Source organism: Ooceraea biroi, chromosome 6 (genome assembly GCF_003672135.1).
Source record: "Ooceraea biroi isolate clonal line C1 chromosome 6, Obir_v5.4, whole genome shotgun sequence".
NCBI lineage: Eukaryota > Metazoa > Arthropoda > Insecta > Hymenoptera > Formicidae > Ooceraea > Ooceraea biroi.
The window spans coordinates 7,488,986-7,505,185 of record NC_039511.1 but is presented as its reverse complement, the minus strand read 5'-3'; the positions used below and the strand labels follow the sequence as shown (position 1 = coordinate 7,505,185).

The following is a 16,200-nucleotide window of genomic DNA, read 5'->3' as shown; positions in this document are numbered from 1 at the left end:
TCTATACTTTTATATGCATTTAGTCCCATTGGGCTGCAATACCTACTTTACACCATGTACCATCGCAACCTCGAAACTTCATTTATCAATTTCGCATGCTCTCCCTTTCCGCCATTTTAAAAAACTCGTCGTGCACAATTTCGATTTAAATTGCGAAAAGTAGGGTTTCAAAGCTTTAAAACCGTTTTTGAAATTTTGTGCTAGGATAGTTAGGTACCGAGATATTCAATTTCGAATTTGCAATATCGTCGACTCAGCAAGGCCTGAGGAATTAGAAAACCCTGCGGTTCGTTTAGTTCTTTTATAATTCCAACTGCTGCGTTCATTATTCTTTATACTCCAAATCCTTCTTATGTGGTGTGTGCGTGCATGGGCGTAGGTGTATGTAGGTGTGTGTGTGTGTGTGTGTGTGTGTGTGTGCGCGCGCGCGCGCGCGCAGTGCAGTGGAGTCTTAAATTACTGTGGAACTGACGAACCACGGGGTCCTCATCCTTGTGATACACACACACACACACACACCTACATACACCTACGCCAATCGAAGATTCTCGAAAAATAGCGGCGTTGAATGAAACTATAAGGCAGCAAAAAGAAAAGATCTGTGACTTGCAACTACGCCTGGCTGCGACCGAAAACGCTTTCAAAAACCGAACATCAATCAGTTCTTCGCCGGAGGTATCTGTGCCAGCAGCGCAGGCACCACCACCGCCATCAGAGGTACAAGAAAACAAGAATGAAGAAATACGTAAGTAAAATTTTAATTCATCCTTGACAAAATAAAAAAATTTAAGTAACAATAACTTTTTATTTCTGTTTGCAGCAAGACGGTGGTGGAAAAGCAAATATGGACGCGGACACGGAAGGGGACGCGGAGGGGCACGGGGACGGGGACGCGGACGGGGACGCGGAAAAGTCTATCATATGACATTCTATTAAACGACATGTACTATTTTCTACAAGCTATTATATACAATAAATGATATAAATAAATATACTTTCATATATATATTTGTATATATAATATTATATTTCCTGCTTTCCTATAAAAATTTCTCCTCTATCGCAATATTCGGTGAGATACATACAAGCCTCGTTGACCGTAAAACATACCACTCGTGAAACTTAACCTAAGAAATAAGTCCTGAAATTGTTAATAATGATGATACAATAGTATGTGGTTGTCATCAAGTAAAAGACAAGAGAAGAATAAAACATTGATAATTTATATTATTCCTTTTGCAACTTTCTTACAGTTTTATGATATTTATAGCCTAACGATATTATTGTATATAACTATCCCAGCAAAGACAAAGTAACAGGTAATATACATGTTAGTTATAATTTCCCGCTTATCAAGAGACACGGTAGTGTCTCGCGCCAAGTATACGCGCAGCGAGACCGACCGGGTATCTTTACGTGAAGCGACATTTTCAGACACGCTTAGATTATCAGATCTTAATAACCTCTGAAAAGATCATTTTCAGAGTAACCTCAATGGATAGCTTGGGGTCGAATGACATAAGAAAATTTTTTTATTTTTTTTTCTATGTGCATTACGAGTGCAAATATTACGATGCAAAGTCTGAAATTAGAAAATTTTCGATTAAGAAACGTCATTACCGTCGTCGTCGTTTGTGCAGTACATTTTTCTATTCCTAGATGGCAGCAGCAGCAGTCGGTCTTTTAATATATAGGGTACTCGTTGCGGCTCGAAAATCCCCGTCGAATGGGCCCTGAACGAACCCTCTAGGGTGCTCCGTTCGCGAGATATCGCGAAAAAACTGTTTGTCAAAGAAAATTGCGAATATCTCGGAAACTATGAGAGATAGAGGGTTGTTTCTGGCAGCATTCGACGCGGCTCGAAAATGCGACATTACGATTGTACGTTAGCGGAGAAGGTGGAACTGAAAAGAGTTTCTTAATTTAAACAATTAAGTGTTGGATAAAACAATATCTCAATAAAGATACCACTATAGCGGCACCTACTGGCATAGCAGCGTTTAATATAGACGGTTTGACAGTTCATAGATTGCTTCAATTACCTGTTGAACATGGTCATATTCCAAAGTATAAACCATTGTCTGATCATGTGTTAAAAGTTTTACGAGCAGATCTCAAGGATGTTGTTCTTTTTGTGATTGATGAAGTGTCAATGATATTTAATTTGACTTTAATGTACATACATCTTCGATTGTCTGAAATATTTAATACTAACGATTGTGAAGACGGTTGGTTCGGTCAAAAGCACATTTTTGTATTTGGTGATCTGCTGCAATTACCTCCTGTACATGACGATCCTGTTTTTGTACGATTACCAAACGACAAAATTGATAAATGTATCGGTTCTTTAACTGCTGTTAATTTGTGGACTACATTATTTGATTATGATGAGTTGACGATCAATATGTATCAGCAAGGGGATGACTCTTATCGACAGTTGTTGTCAAGAATTCGTATTGGTTTATTGACAAAGTCTGATTGCGAGATTCTTGAAAATAGACAAATATCGTTTAAAGGTGATTCTTTTGAATCTAGATTAAACGAAATATGTAATTTTATTAATGATTTTCCGTTGGACATTGTTTGTTTATTGCCTACACGTCATATGTGTGATGTTCTTAATGCTGCAATGTTAAACCGCATTGCTTCGAAAGAGATATTATTAATTGCCAAAGACACGATTGACTGTATACCATATGTGAGAAAGAAAGTATCAAAAGTATTATCGAATAATGATGATGATAATTCTAAAACTGCTGGACTTTCAAAAGAAATTGCAATTAAGATTGGAGCAAAAGTTATGATAAGGCGTAATATTGATGCTACTTTAGGTCTTGTGAATGGTACAATAGCTAAGGTAATATCAGTTGTACAAGATACGTCTACCGATGATGTAGAAAAAATAAAGCTTCTTTTACCATCAGGATTAGAATATTTAATTGAAAGAGTGAGCGTTAAATTTGAAGTGGTGGATAGAGTGTTTGTTACTAGAAAACAATTTCCATTGTGTCTGAGTTATGGAATCACCATTCATAAAAGTCAAGGATTGAGCCTACAAAGTGCTATTATGGACATAGACAACTCTATATTTAATTGCGGTCAAGTTTATGTTGCATTATCACGAGTAACGTCTCTAAAAGGGTTGCATTTAATTAACTATGATCCTTCGTCAGTAATAGCTGACGAAAAAGCTATTAGAGAATATAATCGACCAAGAAATCAGTATAAACCAGAAACAGAAATAATTACTGTTGGAAAAGAACGCTATCGCAAAGTGAAAGATGTTCCATGGGCATTGTCAAAAGTAAGTACTTCAATTCAAGAGAATTATCAAAATCAAAAATTACGGCAAAATGTTGTTTGGGTTTTACATGGTTTTCAAAATACAGACAATGTTTCATGTTATGCTGCAAATGCAGCATTACAATGTCTAATTTAAATCCCATTTAAGTCCCATTAGAAAACAATTGTTTAATTGTAATAAATCAGATGTTTTAAAAATGTTAATGCATAGATATGAAAATGGAATGTGCAATTTGAATACATATGCAGTACGGCAATATTTAGGAGAACCGTTTCAATAAATGTAAAACGTGATGTATTCGAGTTTCTTACAATCCTGTTCACTAAATATGATTGCATAAGACAACTGGTAGAGCATCAAGTAACTTCTACTAGTCGATGTAAATCTTGTGATTATACAAAGGAATTTACTTGTAAGGATGTAGTTATTTCAATACCTATTAACAATTTGGGGAAAAAAAGCTATACTCTTAATGATTTATTAAATGTTACATTTTCACGTTGGTGTGAATCAGATGGGTCATGTGAACAGTGTACAGGAAATGCTATTTTGTTTAAGAACGAATTAACAGTAACGAAAGATATAGTTATTATTCGTTTAGTATTATTTTCATCTCAAGATGATAAAATTGTGAAAGCAATACGTAAATTTAATATATGTACTATTCCTACAACTAAAGTTTTAATAGCTAGACAAACGTATAAGTTTATGAATGCTATATTTCATAGTGGTTTATGTACTGAGGATGGTCATTACACGAGTATATGTAGAGAAGGAATGTCTAATAATTGGACTGAAGCTGATGATGCACAAATTAAAAAAAGACAATGGCCTAGAGGTGCTAAAGATATTTATATATTATTCTTACAAAAACTTGATAGTACATAAAGTATATATCAGCTCCCGTATATATACAAGGATCGCTTTGCGCCCGTATATATACAAGGATACAAGGTCGCTTTGCGCACATACAGGGTTGGTGAGAGTAAAAGAAGTGTTGCATAGTTGCAGAATTATACTGTAATAAAGTAAGTAACTAATAATTTAGTGCGAAATATCATTTTGCTGATAATAAATGTTATTAATGCCGTTAATAAAACGAAGAAAAAAAGAACTCTACAAAAGTAATGATATCACAACAAAATTACCTTTTTAAAAAAAGGTACAAAAAAGGCGCCAAGTATACGCGCGCGAAGAAAAAAAGAACTCTACAAAAGTAATGATATCAAACCATTGCGCCAACTATAAAAATGGGTATTTATGCAAATCAGAAAATCTATTATTTTATTATTATGTATACAACATCCTATTCCAATCCAAGCGTTGTTTTAATTCTCTTTAAATATTATTATAGCATTTTTCACAAAAATGTATGAAATCTTCAAATTGCGCCAAGTGCAGAGAGAATGTATCGAAAATTAATTATTGTACTATTTAAAAAACTCAAGTGGTAGTATTCTTATCAATTAGAAAGAGAATATATGTATATATTGTTTTGAAAAATTATTGTTGTACTACTTTTAAAAAATAAAAAGTGATAGATATCTTTTTATTGTCACTCTTCCTCTTCCAATCCAAGTGGTAGTAGCTTTCATTCATCACTTGGATTTTAATTTGTTTAAATTCTAATGGAAGGAATAGAAAACGTAATAGAAAAGAATAAAAGAGGTTACAGTACAAAATGTAAAAAAAACAATATTTAGGTAGTGCAAAAAACTTGGCGCTGCTAGACCGAGTAATACGAGAAATGCTTTTCTCTCTTTCATCGTTTAAGGCCAAATTTCTTCACCTCTCGATAACTTTATCCAAAAGATATCTCGTAGAATCAGGTTTCTTCACCTTTGTAACCTGACAGAATATGGTAATTTATAATAACATTCTAGACACTTTGTGTCAAAAGTGAGTAGTATGAAGAATAGCTATCCGTTAAATACGTAATCAGAGGTTTCAATAAAGAAAACAAATTTTTAGTTATCTGGGAGATAACTATTGAGAGGTATAAAGAAACTGGGCATAATAGAAGGTGTGTATGTTCTCTCTCTCCCTCTCTCTCTCTCTCTCTCTCTCTCTCCCTCTCTCTCTCCCTCTCCCTCTCCCTCTCCCTCTCCCTCTCTCTCTCTCTCTCTCTCTCTCTCTCTCCATCTATCTTTCATCATTAAATGTAAGCTGTTTGTCAAATTTAGATTAGATTTAAGTTTTATATATAATAATATAATAAGCGCTTATGCATGCGTAAAATTTCTTGGATTTCAGTTTTATCTGAACGAGCAGCTTGAGGTTTTATATAAAGTGCATGCGTGCGTTATGGGGCGGTAACGAGGTCTAGCAGCGCCAAGTTTTTTGCACTAACTAAATATTTTTTTTACATTTTGTACTGTAACCTCTTTTATTCTTTTCTATTACGTTTTCTATTCCTTCCATTAGAATTCAAACAAATTAAAATCCAAGTGATAAATGAAAGCTACTACCACTTGGATTGGAAGAGGAAGAGTGACAATAAAAAGATATGTATCACTTTTTATTTTTTAAAAGTAGTACAACAATAATTTTTCAAAACAATATATACATATATTCTCTTTCTAATTTATAAGAATACTACCACTTGAGTTTTTTAAATAGTACAATAAGTAATTTTCGATACATTCTCTCTGCACTTGGCGCAATATGAAGATTTCATACATTTTTGTGAAAAAATACTATAATATTTAAAGAGAATTAAAACAACGCTTGGATTGGAATAGGATGTTGTATACATAATAATAAAATAATAGATTTTCTGATTTGCATAAATACCCATTTTTATAGTTGGCGCAATGGTTTGATATCATTACTTTTGTAGAGTTCTTTTTTTCTTCGCGCGCGTATACTTGGCGCCTTTTTTGTACCTTTTTTTAAAAAGGTAATTTTATGTTATAACTAACATGTATATTACTGTTACTTTGTGTTTGCTGGGTAATATATATTTTGTAATCTTTCAGTGAATAATGAATCAAACATTTTCATACTTAAAATGTTACTCACATTCGTTGACTTTATCTTATAAGAGTTGAATAATATTTTTATGTACATGTTGCGTTGGAAATACATCAGGTTTGAAAATGTTTTTGGTTACATTTTTAGCAGTAAAATAATCAGTATTTGTGAAATGTAAACTGCATATTCGTGCATTCGAATATGAAACCAAATCATTTCCAGTGGCCGCAATCCGAGAGGGCTCCGTTTGCCTACAACATTTTGCCGACATTCCCGATTGCCTACAAGCGCTATTGCACACATGTAATAATTAAAAATACGAATGTACGTTTGCGCACATGACATTATTGCGCACATACATATTCCACACATGACTTTATTGCACACATACATATTCCACACATGACTTTATTGCACACAAGAAACAAGAAAGTTGCATTATCATTTTGTACACATGACTTCATTGCGCACATGCATATTGCGCACATACACATTGCACACATGACTTTATTGCATACATGAAATAAGGGATAATGTTCCGAAAACGACTTACCTCCGATTTCTATGAAACTTGGTACAAACCTTCCATTTTGGTCAAAATGAAAGCCCTTAAAAGGATTTTGTGCGACTAATATGGAAAGATCATTTTTCACCATCAAATACCAGAAACTGGAATTTTACTGTTATATACTCTTATTATTATGTTATGCTCTCTAAATCTGAATTAGTGGAAAAGTCACTGATTCAATCAGTAATGTCTTGCATCACTAATGAATTAGTGACACAGGGCCCAACATGCTGTGCAATCAGTGAGAACGGCTCAACGCACTGATACATCAGTGGTTATATCATTATTCATTTATTAGTGAGGCATCCGAGAGATATGTTCGTGCGTGCTCGTGCTAGTCTTATATGTGCACTAGTGAAGTGAAGAAGCCTAATATTACCTTCATTAGTAAGTTCATTGGTAAGTAAAAGTTTTTGCATTATATATAAACAAAAAACCGATATTCGCACGTCAATTCCCATACTATATACATTGGCTTTATATACCAAGGCCAGATTTGGTTATGTAAGGGCCTATTCAGACAAGCGTGCATAAGTATATGCATATATGTAAAGAAAATTATCGTATTTTACGTGCATTCTTTTAATAGAAATGTAATTAGATAGTTTTCCTTATATAACGTATGGTTATACAGCTATGTAAGTAATATATTTTTAGCATTTTAACTTATATAATTTACGAATTTTAAACAGCAATTTGTAGTATTATGTATAGAATACTTTTAAAGAACGCATTTTGACGAAATTTTATCTGAATTTTATTATTTTATATACTATTATTACGCATGGAATGTGTCTAAAGTTTTCTGTCTGGATATGCGTTTCAATGTGTTTCAGATAATCTTCAGCTATTATAAACTTATACTGATGGATGATTTATGAAATGGTCGCCAGAAGCGGTAGCAGAAAAAATATTGGACCTTACACAAGACACATTATCTGCTAATATTTTTTTAGGTGAGCATTCTGAATAAATGAGTCAACAGTTTTTATATTTGTAATCATATTCTTAATTTTAAGTATCATATTGATTAACAAACCTATGACTGTCAACACTCGAAGAATTAAAAATTAAAATTCAAAGGTGATTATTGAAAGGTTGCAAATAATATTTCGTAACATGAAATATGTGATCTGTCAGTGGTTGTTTGTAAATCCAAACACTTCAAAATAATTTTATGAATTTTAACAGTTTTGGATTCAAATATCGATATCAATCTTGAGTTGCGTTTTGGAAAAGTGACATGGATCGTGTGAATTGTTATATGTGTCATCAAAATGTCCCTAATGGGTTGAATGGTTTAGTGAAGCATTTGCAAGTTTCTCATGGACTTACAATTCATCGAGGAAAGGGAAATAATGGTTTTGAATGTGACCAAGATGGATATTGTCGAAGATTTATGTACTTCTATACGTTGAAGAGGCACATACGTAGGTGACATAGATACAGATGTGATGATAATTTGGAACCTGAATTAATTAAAAAGATAATGAGAAGAACATTAATACAATCAATGCCGAAGTACCAAACCCCCATCTCATAACAATTTTGCCAGTATGATTTTAAACTTTTTGTCCCCATGTATCTATTATAAAAGGAATTACATTACAAATTATTACTATACATCTTTGTTCTATAGGAAGGTACAAATCTTCCCTACACTGAGAAGAATTTAAGAACTGAGACAAATGGCAACATGCAACCGTACATTATGTGCATTCGAGATCAACAAAGAAACATTTTCTTCGTCCAAGGTGATGGGTGGTTCTTTAGAATTCCGAATCAAGCAACTTCAATTACAGCATTTGATCTTTTATTTAAATTATATCAAGTACTCCATGTTTTATATCCACCTTCTCTTTTAAATTTTTATAATTTCATAGAAAGCTTTGTTTATCAAATTAATGTAAAACCATCAAGTACTGTTTCTTCCTTACATATTAACATTTGCAACATGGAAATTGAACAATCAAGCAATAGTGAAAAAGAATGATTTTCATTACATCATAATATTTATCGCTATGATATATTATATAATGTATTTCTTAATATATAATATATGTAATATATTTAATATATAATTTCTCACTAAATATAATATTTTAATATATAATTTATCGCTAAATATAATATTTTTAACCAGCTTTCAATCTGCTTTGTAATTTTGATGTACCAATAAAAAATTCATTTATTATATCATATATTATTAATATCAGTAAAATACATATGGAAAGAAGAGAATTAGCTGCAAATTTTGTTGTAAATATGAATAGCTAAGATCTTTTACAGCGAGAGCTATATAATTTAGCAATAATAGCAAAAGTACCTTGTTGTAATTATTACTAACAATAAGTAACAAAAGGTTCAGAAAACTTTAATAAAAGGCTTTGCTATATTGCAAAATTATAGCTCTCCCTGCAAAAAATTTTAGCTATCTATATTTACAACTAAATTTGCTATGATGATATCAATACTCCCGCTGATTCATTCAGTATATTCCAAGTTTCACTAATTTATCAGTTGAGTTTTACTAATTATCAGTGGCATACTTAGGACTGATGCGTTCAGTGAATAATCACTGTTGATCAGTGACTATTCACTGCTTCAGATTTAGAGAGTATGAAAGAAGTTATGAATTGAGTTAGATTATATGAAAGGAAGGTAATTATTTACAATAAAAGATGAACAAAATCAAGGACGATTTTAAATAAAAAATCGGGGTTGGGTTGGGTTAGGTTATTTTTAACAGTAGTGGAGCCCCCCCGTAGGGGGGGGGGCGGAACACACGGTATCCACGCATGTACTTTGCAAGACGAAGGGCGACCTTAAATAAAAAATCGAGGTTTGGTTGGGTTAGGTTATTTTTAACTTAATCTTCTCATAATCTAAATAAAAGCATCCTACTTTGCATAGAAATATTCAATTTTTTATAGAAACCTGTCATACCTCGTTTAGGGCGCCTCGTATACTCTTTCTGATATTTAATGGTGAAAAATGATCTTTCCATATTAGTCGCACAAAATCCTTTTAAGGGCTTTCATTTTGACCAAAAAGGAAGGTTTGTACCATAGTATAACTAGTATGCACACTCTCGGTCGGCGCCTTTGATCTGAGCGTTCTTGATCACGTGGTATTCCGCCATGTTTTTGGTTTAACATGCAGCGGTGTATCAATCATTCAAGGAACTGATTTTACACTACACATAAACAACTATTCTCTCATTGATTAAACCTAAAACATGGCTATGCGCAGAACGGATCGGCGCAAAACGGAACAATTGACAGAGTGTGCATACTAGTTATACTATGTTTGTACCAAGTTTCATCGAAATCGGAGATAAGTCGTTTTCGGAACATTATCCCTTATTTCATGTATGCAATAAAGTCATGTGTGCAATGTGTACGTGCGCAATAAAGCCATGTGTGCAATGTGTATGTGCGCAATATGCATGTGCGCAATGAAGTCATGTGTACAAAATGATAATGCAACTTTCTTATTTCTTGTGTGCAATAAAGTCATGTGTGCAATATGTATGTGTACAATAAAGTCATGTGTGGAATATGTATGTGCGCAATAATGTCATGTGCGCAAACGTACATTCGTATTTTTAATTATTACATGTGTGCAATAGCGTTTGTAGGCAATCGCTCTGTAGGCAATCGGGAATGTCAGCAATCGGAGCTGTCGGCAAAATGTTGTAGGCAAACGAAGCTGTAGGCAATTGGGAATGTAGGCAAACGGAGTCCTCTCCTATTTTATATATTATTAAACAATAATACGTGAAATATCAAGTGTATAATAAAAATAACACGTGAATATTATTCACCAAGCGCAAGGTTACCGTGGCCACATGTATCCACCATATTACTTTTTCTACCAACGTTACGCATGCGCCACTATATTACGTGGTTTTCGTGGACACATTTTATGTACAAAATCACTGGGAGTTAGCGGTTTAGGTTATAGTATAGATGTTTGTGGTTGATACACATTTTAAAAGTGTGGAAGAAATCCAAAAATGCATCGATAATTTCATCGATTCAAAGTCGCTATCTTTTTCGAGAAAGGATTTGCCAGCTGCCTGATAGATGGAGAAAAATAATAGATAATGACGAATATTTTGAATGATATATTTATTATTTTTTTTGCAAATAAAAGCTCAATTTTTCAGAAAAAGCATCGAATTATTTTGTCTGATATAATAATGAAATTACAACATTTCTGTAAATGTTAAAATTAGGAGCTTACCGTTTGCAATGACCTTATAAGCAATGAATGGCGGCTAAAATAAAATATTTTAAACAGTGTAAAACTTTTTGCAAGTTAGTAGCTATGTCCTTGACAACATATGTCAAAGTCAGTGAAATCGGAAAGATCACGTTTAATCTTAATATTTCTATTATCTTCTAAATTATTTTAACGGTGTCAATTAATAAGATAAAATAACATTGTTACAAACATGATTATAATATTAATTTATCATGATTATGAATTAATATCATCATGAGAATATACTTGAAATAAAGTAAATATTAAGAAAATGCGAAAAGGTTTTAGCTAATTTTGTACTCTATGTTCTCTATTTTCTGTTCATGTATGGTGTACAGTTTACTATCTACTATATCATCGCTAAAGCGTTGGTGATGATCTATGTAAAAGATTTAATAAAGAGATAGGTACATAATTACAGAACAATAATTCTTGATTGCTGCAATTGCATTCTATAGACATTTAGAGAAATGAATAGCTACGTTCACAAATGCTAGTCTTTTCCGTGTACTTTCTATGTTTAACAGTTATTAATTATCTTATTCTTAATCATATGTTTCGAAAGACTAAATAATGTGGCATCAGTTTGCTCTGGTCAGTGCTATTTGAAGTCTTGTTTGCATTACTTCTGTGCTCAAGTATATATGTAGTTATATTTTTCGTAGAGAATAAAAAATATTTTCTTCAAATCTTTACAAGTTCTCTCATAAATTACTTTCATCGATCTGAAAGAATGGTACTAATTCGAATAAGAATCCATTACGTACTTCGCGTTCTTCAAATTTGTGGAGCATTCACAAGTACATGGCCGCCAGATCCCACAGCCACAAAACGAGAAATTTTTTTTCGAGATCTTAGTTGGTTTCTGTCAATCATGAATGTATTGAGCTCAATACCACCACTGATTCTTGGTGCTTGGTATTCTAGAAATGATATTATTCAAATGATGAAATCATTGTCTGAATTGACAGCTCTAATGGAAGTGTTGTTTAACTTAATATTATGTAAAATAGAACGATTGCGGTTACAGGTTTGTTTATCTTGTCTTAAATATTAAAACTTTTTATATATAATAAAAATACAAATAATGAATGTTTTGCAAGTAACTTTTATATATTAAAATAATCCTTTATTTTATGAAAAATGTAATCAATTCTTATTTTTATAGCTGTATGTAAAAATATACATTATAACAATAAAATTAGGAAAGTTATAAAGATTATATATGAAAATTATATTTTCTCATAAAAAGCTTTCAAAAGTCATGCTAATTAAATTTATTACTTCTGCAAATTTAATATACAGGGTCCGGCAAAAGCACAGTGGTCTCAATTGCCAAAAACGTGGCCAAAACCCCATCGAAGTTTCAATTTGGGGACTTTTAAGGTCCTAAATAGTTAGGTTGGTATCTTTACCGTTAGAAACGACCGTTCTTGAGGGTCATATGCACATACCTGGCTCTCGAAATCTATTTTAATCTGAGCGTCGAGCGCGTCACATCGGGAGCTCGCTCCGAACGCAAGTAAACGTAATTTTCAATCGCGCTCCATTTCCTTGTGTTTTTAGTTATTTTAATTTCGTCAAATGGAGTCAACGACTGAAAGTAAGTAAATTTCAACTATGTAAATAAAATGCAATAAAATTTGATTGTTATTAAATTATAGGAGCATTTAAAATATCGTTTTATTATCGTTTCCAGTTTAAATCGCAAAAATTAGAATATACAGAAGTCAAAAGTTCCACGAGATCCCACTCTCAAACAAATTTTCCCGTCTTTTTTAATCGTTCTTCATTAATAATTTAAAAAATATAGCTGCCCCCACTTGCCCCATTTTGTTTTATCTAACTTTTTCTGCGGCGATGCATAAATTCGCTTTCAGGCGCGCATTGCATGCTTTCTTTTTGGTTGATTCAAAATGAATAAATTCATTAAATTGTTTACCGCGGGTTCATAAGTATGTTTCAATAATGTAATAACAATTAATATATGTATTACCTATTGTTCAAATATTTTTTAATTTGTTAAAACAGATATGTTAATTATGCAGCTGCTAATATTCGTTACTTGTAATCAAAATAGTTAATTAATTAATTTTTATGTTTTTTTACAAAATATTCCAGACAAAGGGAACAAATGTCCTTGAAAAGAAAGAAAATTTTTGATATTATCAAGGATAATATTACCGAAGACAATAATCGATGTTCCTAAATATGAAGAATATTGCTTAGAAACAGCCCGTCTATTTGTACATTTATATCCGTGGTTTTATATGCCAACTACGGTACATAAATTGTTGATTCACAGCGCAAAAATAATTCAAACATCACTTTTGCCAATTGGGCAAATGTCTGAAGAAGCCCAAGAGTTATGTAATAAATTCATAAAAAAGTATCGACAAGACTTTGCGCGGAAAACTAGTCGCGTTAAAAATATGGAAGATGTTTTTTCGACGCTTTTGATATCGTTAGATCCGCTAATATTAAGCCTAGGGAAATTGCCGGCGAAACGAATGAAATCATTAGAATCCAAGGCAATTGAATTGCTAAAAGCGCCCACTTGTGAGGATTCAAATTTGTACATTTCACCACTGCAAAGTAGTGAAGACGAATCTGAACATTCTAACGAAGAATATTAATGTTATTTGTAATCCGTATTTATACTAATATTATATGTAAGCCGTATTTACATTAATGTTCATTTATTGTCACTGAAAAATATTCAATAAAAAATAGTAATGAAATTATTTTGTCATTAATGTATTTAAAATTCGAAATCAGCGACCTCGGAAACCCCCCAATACCAATTTTTATTGAAATCGAATTATTTTTTTAAAGTCCGCCATATTGGATCCGCCATTTTGTTTTTTGAAAAAATAATATCAAATTCGAAATCAGCGACCTCAAAAACCCCTATGTACTGATTTTTAGAAAGATTAAATTACGTTTTCGACTTTTGGCCACGTTTTTGACAATTGGGACCACTGTGAAAAGTATGGAAACTCCTACATTTTACGAAGACTATGCATTTTAGAGAAAAGTGCTTCAGACAAAAGTTGTATGGTTTCAAATAGCGCATTACACAGCAATATCAGTATGACCTTGAAGAGTGTTGTCAAGGTCACATGAAGGTCATCTTCAATTTCTTAAATGGAAATCCCCATTTTTTTATTGAATATTCTTGTAGCTTATCTCGAGAGCTTTCCAAAACACTATAATGTAGCCTTTTTTCATGAAGTACTTTTCGAGTTATGGAGCTTGACAGTTACGGTATCGTGGGTTTGATCGTTTTATGCGCTGTACACACGTCGACACTTTTGTGTCTAGATCGAGTGTATACATTAAGTGTCGACGTGTGTACAGCGCTTGAGACCGTGTTGCTAAAGAAAATTGCAGTGTCTCAATTGTTTCTGCAACTCACGTATGGACACGTCCAAACGAGTATTGCATGGCGCTCTAGTGTATTTCCAATCAGACGGAAATTTTTAGCGAGTGTCGCGATAATGTCGAAGTTTGACTGGACGAAAGTAAAAACAAAACTTTTAATTTCCCTTTTGGAAGGGCTGAGAACACCTATGGGACGTCTCGCAGGCTAATTATAAAAATCATTCAAATCGTACAGTTTCAATTGAACAACTCGCGCAACAATTTAATACTGATTCTGGAGAAAACATCTCTCTTTTTTTCACCCACTCCTTGATCCATAATTTTCTTTTTCGTCTTCTATGTTTTCTTTTTATCACGATGCAAGCGACTACCACAGCAGCGAGCATACGTTCTTTCATATTGACTGATTTAAATCGACTCCCAATCTAGCCGAAATGTAGAGAAGTGTAGACAGACGCGATACTTTTTACCGATATCTAGACCCGACATAAGTATATGACACTACTCTATCCTCAAAAATTGCAATACGTATGGACGGTAATGACACTAATCTAGAGATAAGTGTCCGCTCTAGGTGTCATCGTGTATACGCGCTATTAGAGTACATTCTGAAAGTGGCTTCCATTGACTTCCTGACAGTATGCCAATCTTTGATAGAACGCAGAAATAGCTCTACGATTATATTCAGCAGGTATTAAAGCTGCTTCATCCCTTATCCGCTGCCTCAATTCTTGGATGCTTTGAGGTTTTGTTTCGTAAACCTTACTCTTCAGGTAACTCCAAAAGTAATAATCAAGAGGACTTAGATCTGATGACCGAGGTGGCCAGATCTTCTCCTCCCTCATTTTGGTTCCTTCTTCTTCCTATCCACCTTCGTGGGTGTGCGAGATCCAACTCTCGTGGTCGGATTCCGGCATGGACTGCTGATTCCGTTCGGAAGAGAACGTGAGACGTGAAAAGTGACCACTCGGTGATCACGGCAAGGACTGGGGCGTGTGACAGGAGTTCACTAATTCCGCGGAATGTTCGTTTAACAAGTTTATTGTAACACAGTCAAAAAATGAACAAAAAGTCAGTTACGGATTGTCTCGAGAGAACGTGAATCTGCGTGCATGTATCGTCCGTCGAAGATATCGAGCGTAGATCGGGAACGCGCGTATCTTCTACAGTGGAACACGCGACGTTGTTCCACGGATGCACTCCGAACTCGATCTCGAGAAATTCGAACGATTTAACGTGCGGCCGAACTTGGGCGAAATAGATGAGTACTGTCTGCGACAACGATTCGTTAGCGAACGAGGCTGAATCTTCTCTGGCTTTGTTCTCGATGAGCGATCGACAGCGACGTCTCTTGTTTGTCGCCTTCGGTGGAGACGGCATACGCGACCAAACAAGCGATCTCTTTCGTCTCTGTCCATCGCACGTGATGATTTAAGCTGTGCGAGCGAGATCGTCGGGGTTCGCGCCCGTACGAGGTCAATTTTCGATCGCGAACAACGCAAATATTGTTAGATAGGGATAGCGCGCGACAAACATCTGGTGCTCGATTTGCCACGCAAAACTCGACGAAATTTTAATCGAAGTCTAATTACAAAAATGGTTTAACCGTGGTCCGGATCCCGAACAGTGGGGAAACCTCATTAAACTTCGACGTGGTCCTGCACTAAAATGAGGCGGAGCTCCATCATGTTGAAACCATATT

General features: G+C 33.9%; 2 protein-coding genes and 2 long non-coding RNA genes across 14 annotated transcripts in view; 3 read left to right on the top strand and 1 right to left on the bottom strand.

The window, feature by feature from the left end:
• Positions 1–929: 929 nt before the first annotated feature.
• On the bottom strand, positions 930–11,459 carry LOC113562161. Of its 2 annotated transcripts, XR_003406690.1 has the most exons (3): positions 11,094–11,459; positions 10,672–10,926; positions 930–1,141 (listed from the first exon to the last, which is right to left on the bottom strand). It is a non-coding gene; the product is annotated as an uncharacterized LOC113562161 (long non-coding RNA). The 2 variants fall into 2 exon arrangements; XR_003406691.1 differs by lacking the exons at positions 10,672–10,926; positions 11,094–11,459 and adding an exon at positions 6,326–6,757.
• Positions 1,676–4,188, top strand: LOC113562160 (ATP-dependent DNA helicase PIF1-like). The gene has a single exon (XM_026970566.1). The coding sequence runs from the start codon at positions 2,153–2,155 to the stop codon at positions 3,437–3,439; it is 1,287 nt and encodes a 428-aa protein (XP_026826367.1). The 5' UTR covers positions 1,676–2,152; the 3' UTR covers positions 3,440–4,188.
• A 255-nt stretch (positions 11,460–11,714) lies between the features above and the next one.
• LOC105287899 (odorant receptor 49b-like) overlaps positions 11,715–16,200 on the top strand; it is a 133,411-nt gene continuing 128,925 nt past the window's right edge. For all 10 annotated transcript variants that reach the window (XR_003406662.1, XR_003406664.1, XR_003406665.1 and 7 more), the window contains exon 1: positions 11,715–12,144. Coding sequence is in view for 4 of the 10 variants with exons in the window: in XM_026970382.1 (XP_026826183.1) it covers positions 11,848–12,144 (297 nt within the window). In the remaining 6 variants the exon portion in view is untranslated. The remainder of the gene's footprint in view (positions 12,145–16,200) is intronic.
• On the top strand, positions 12,524–13,427 carry LOC113562098. Its single transcript, XR_003406666.1, has 2 exons — positions 12,524–12,717; positions 13,236–13,427. It is a non-coding gene; the product is annotated as an uncharacterized LOC113562098 (long non-coding RNA).

Bases quoted from the DNA above. Each gene is read 5' to 3' on its own strand.
- LOC113562160 (XM_026970566.1), top strand. From the start codon at position 2,153: ATGATATTTAATTTGACTTTAATGTACATACATCTTCGATTGTCTGAA.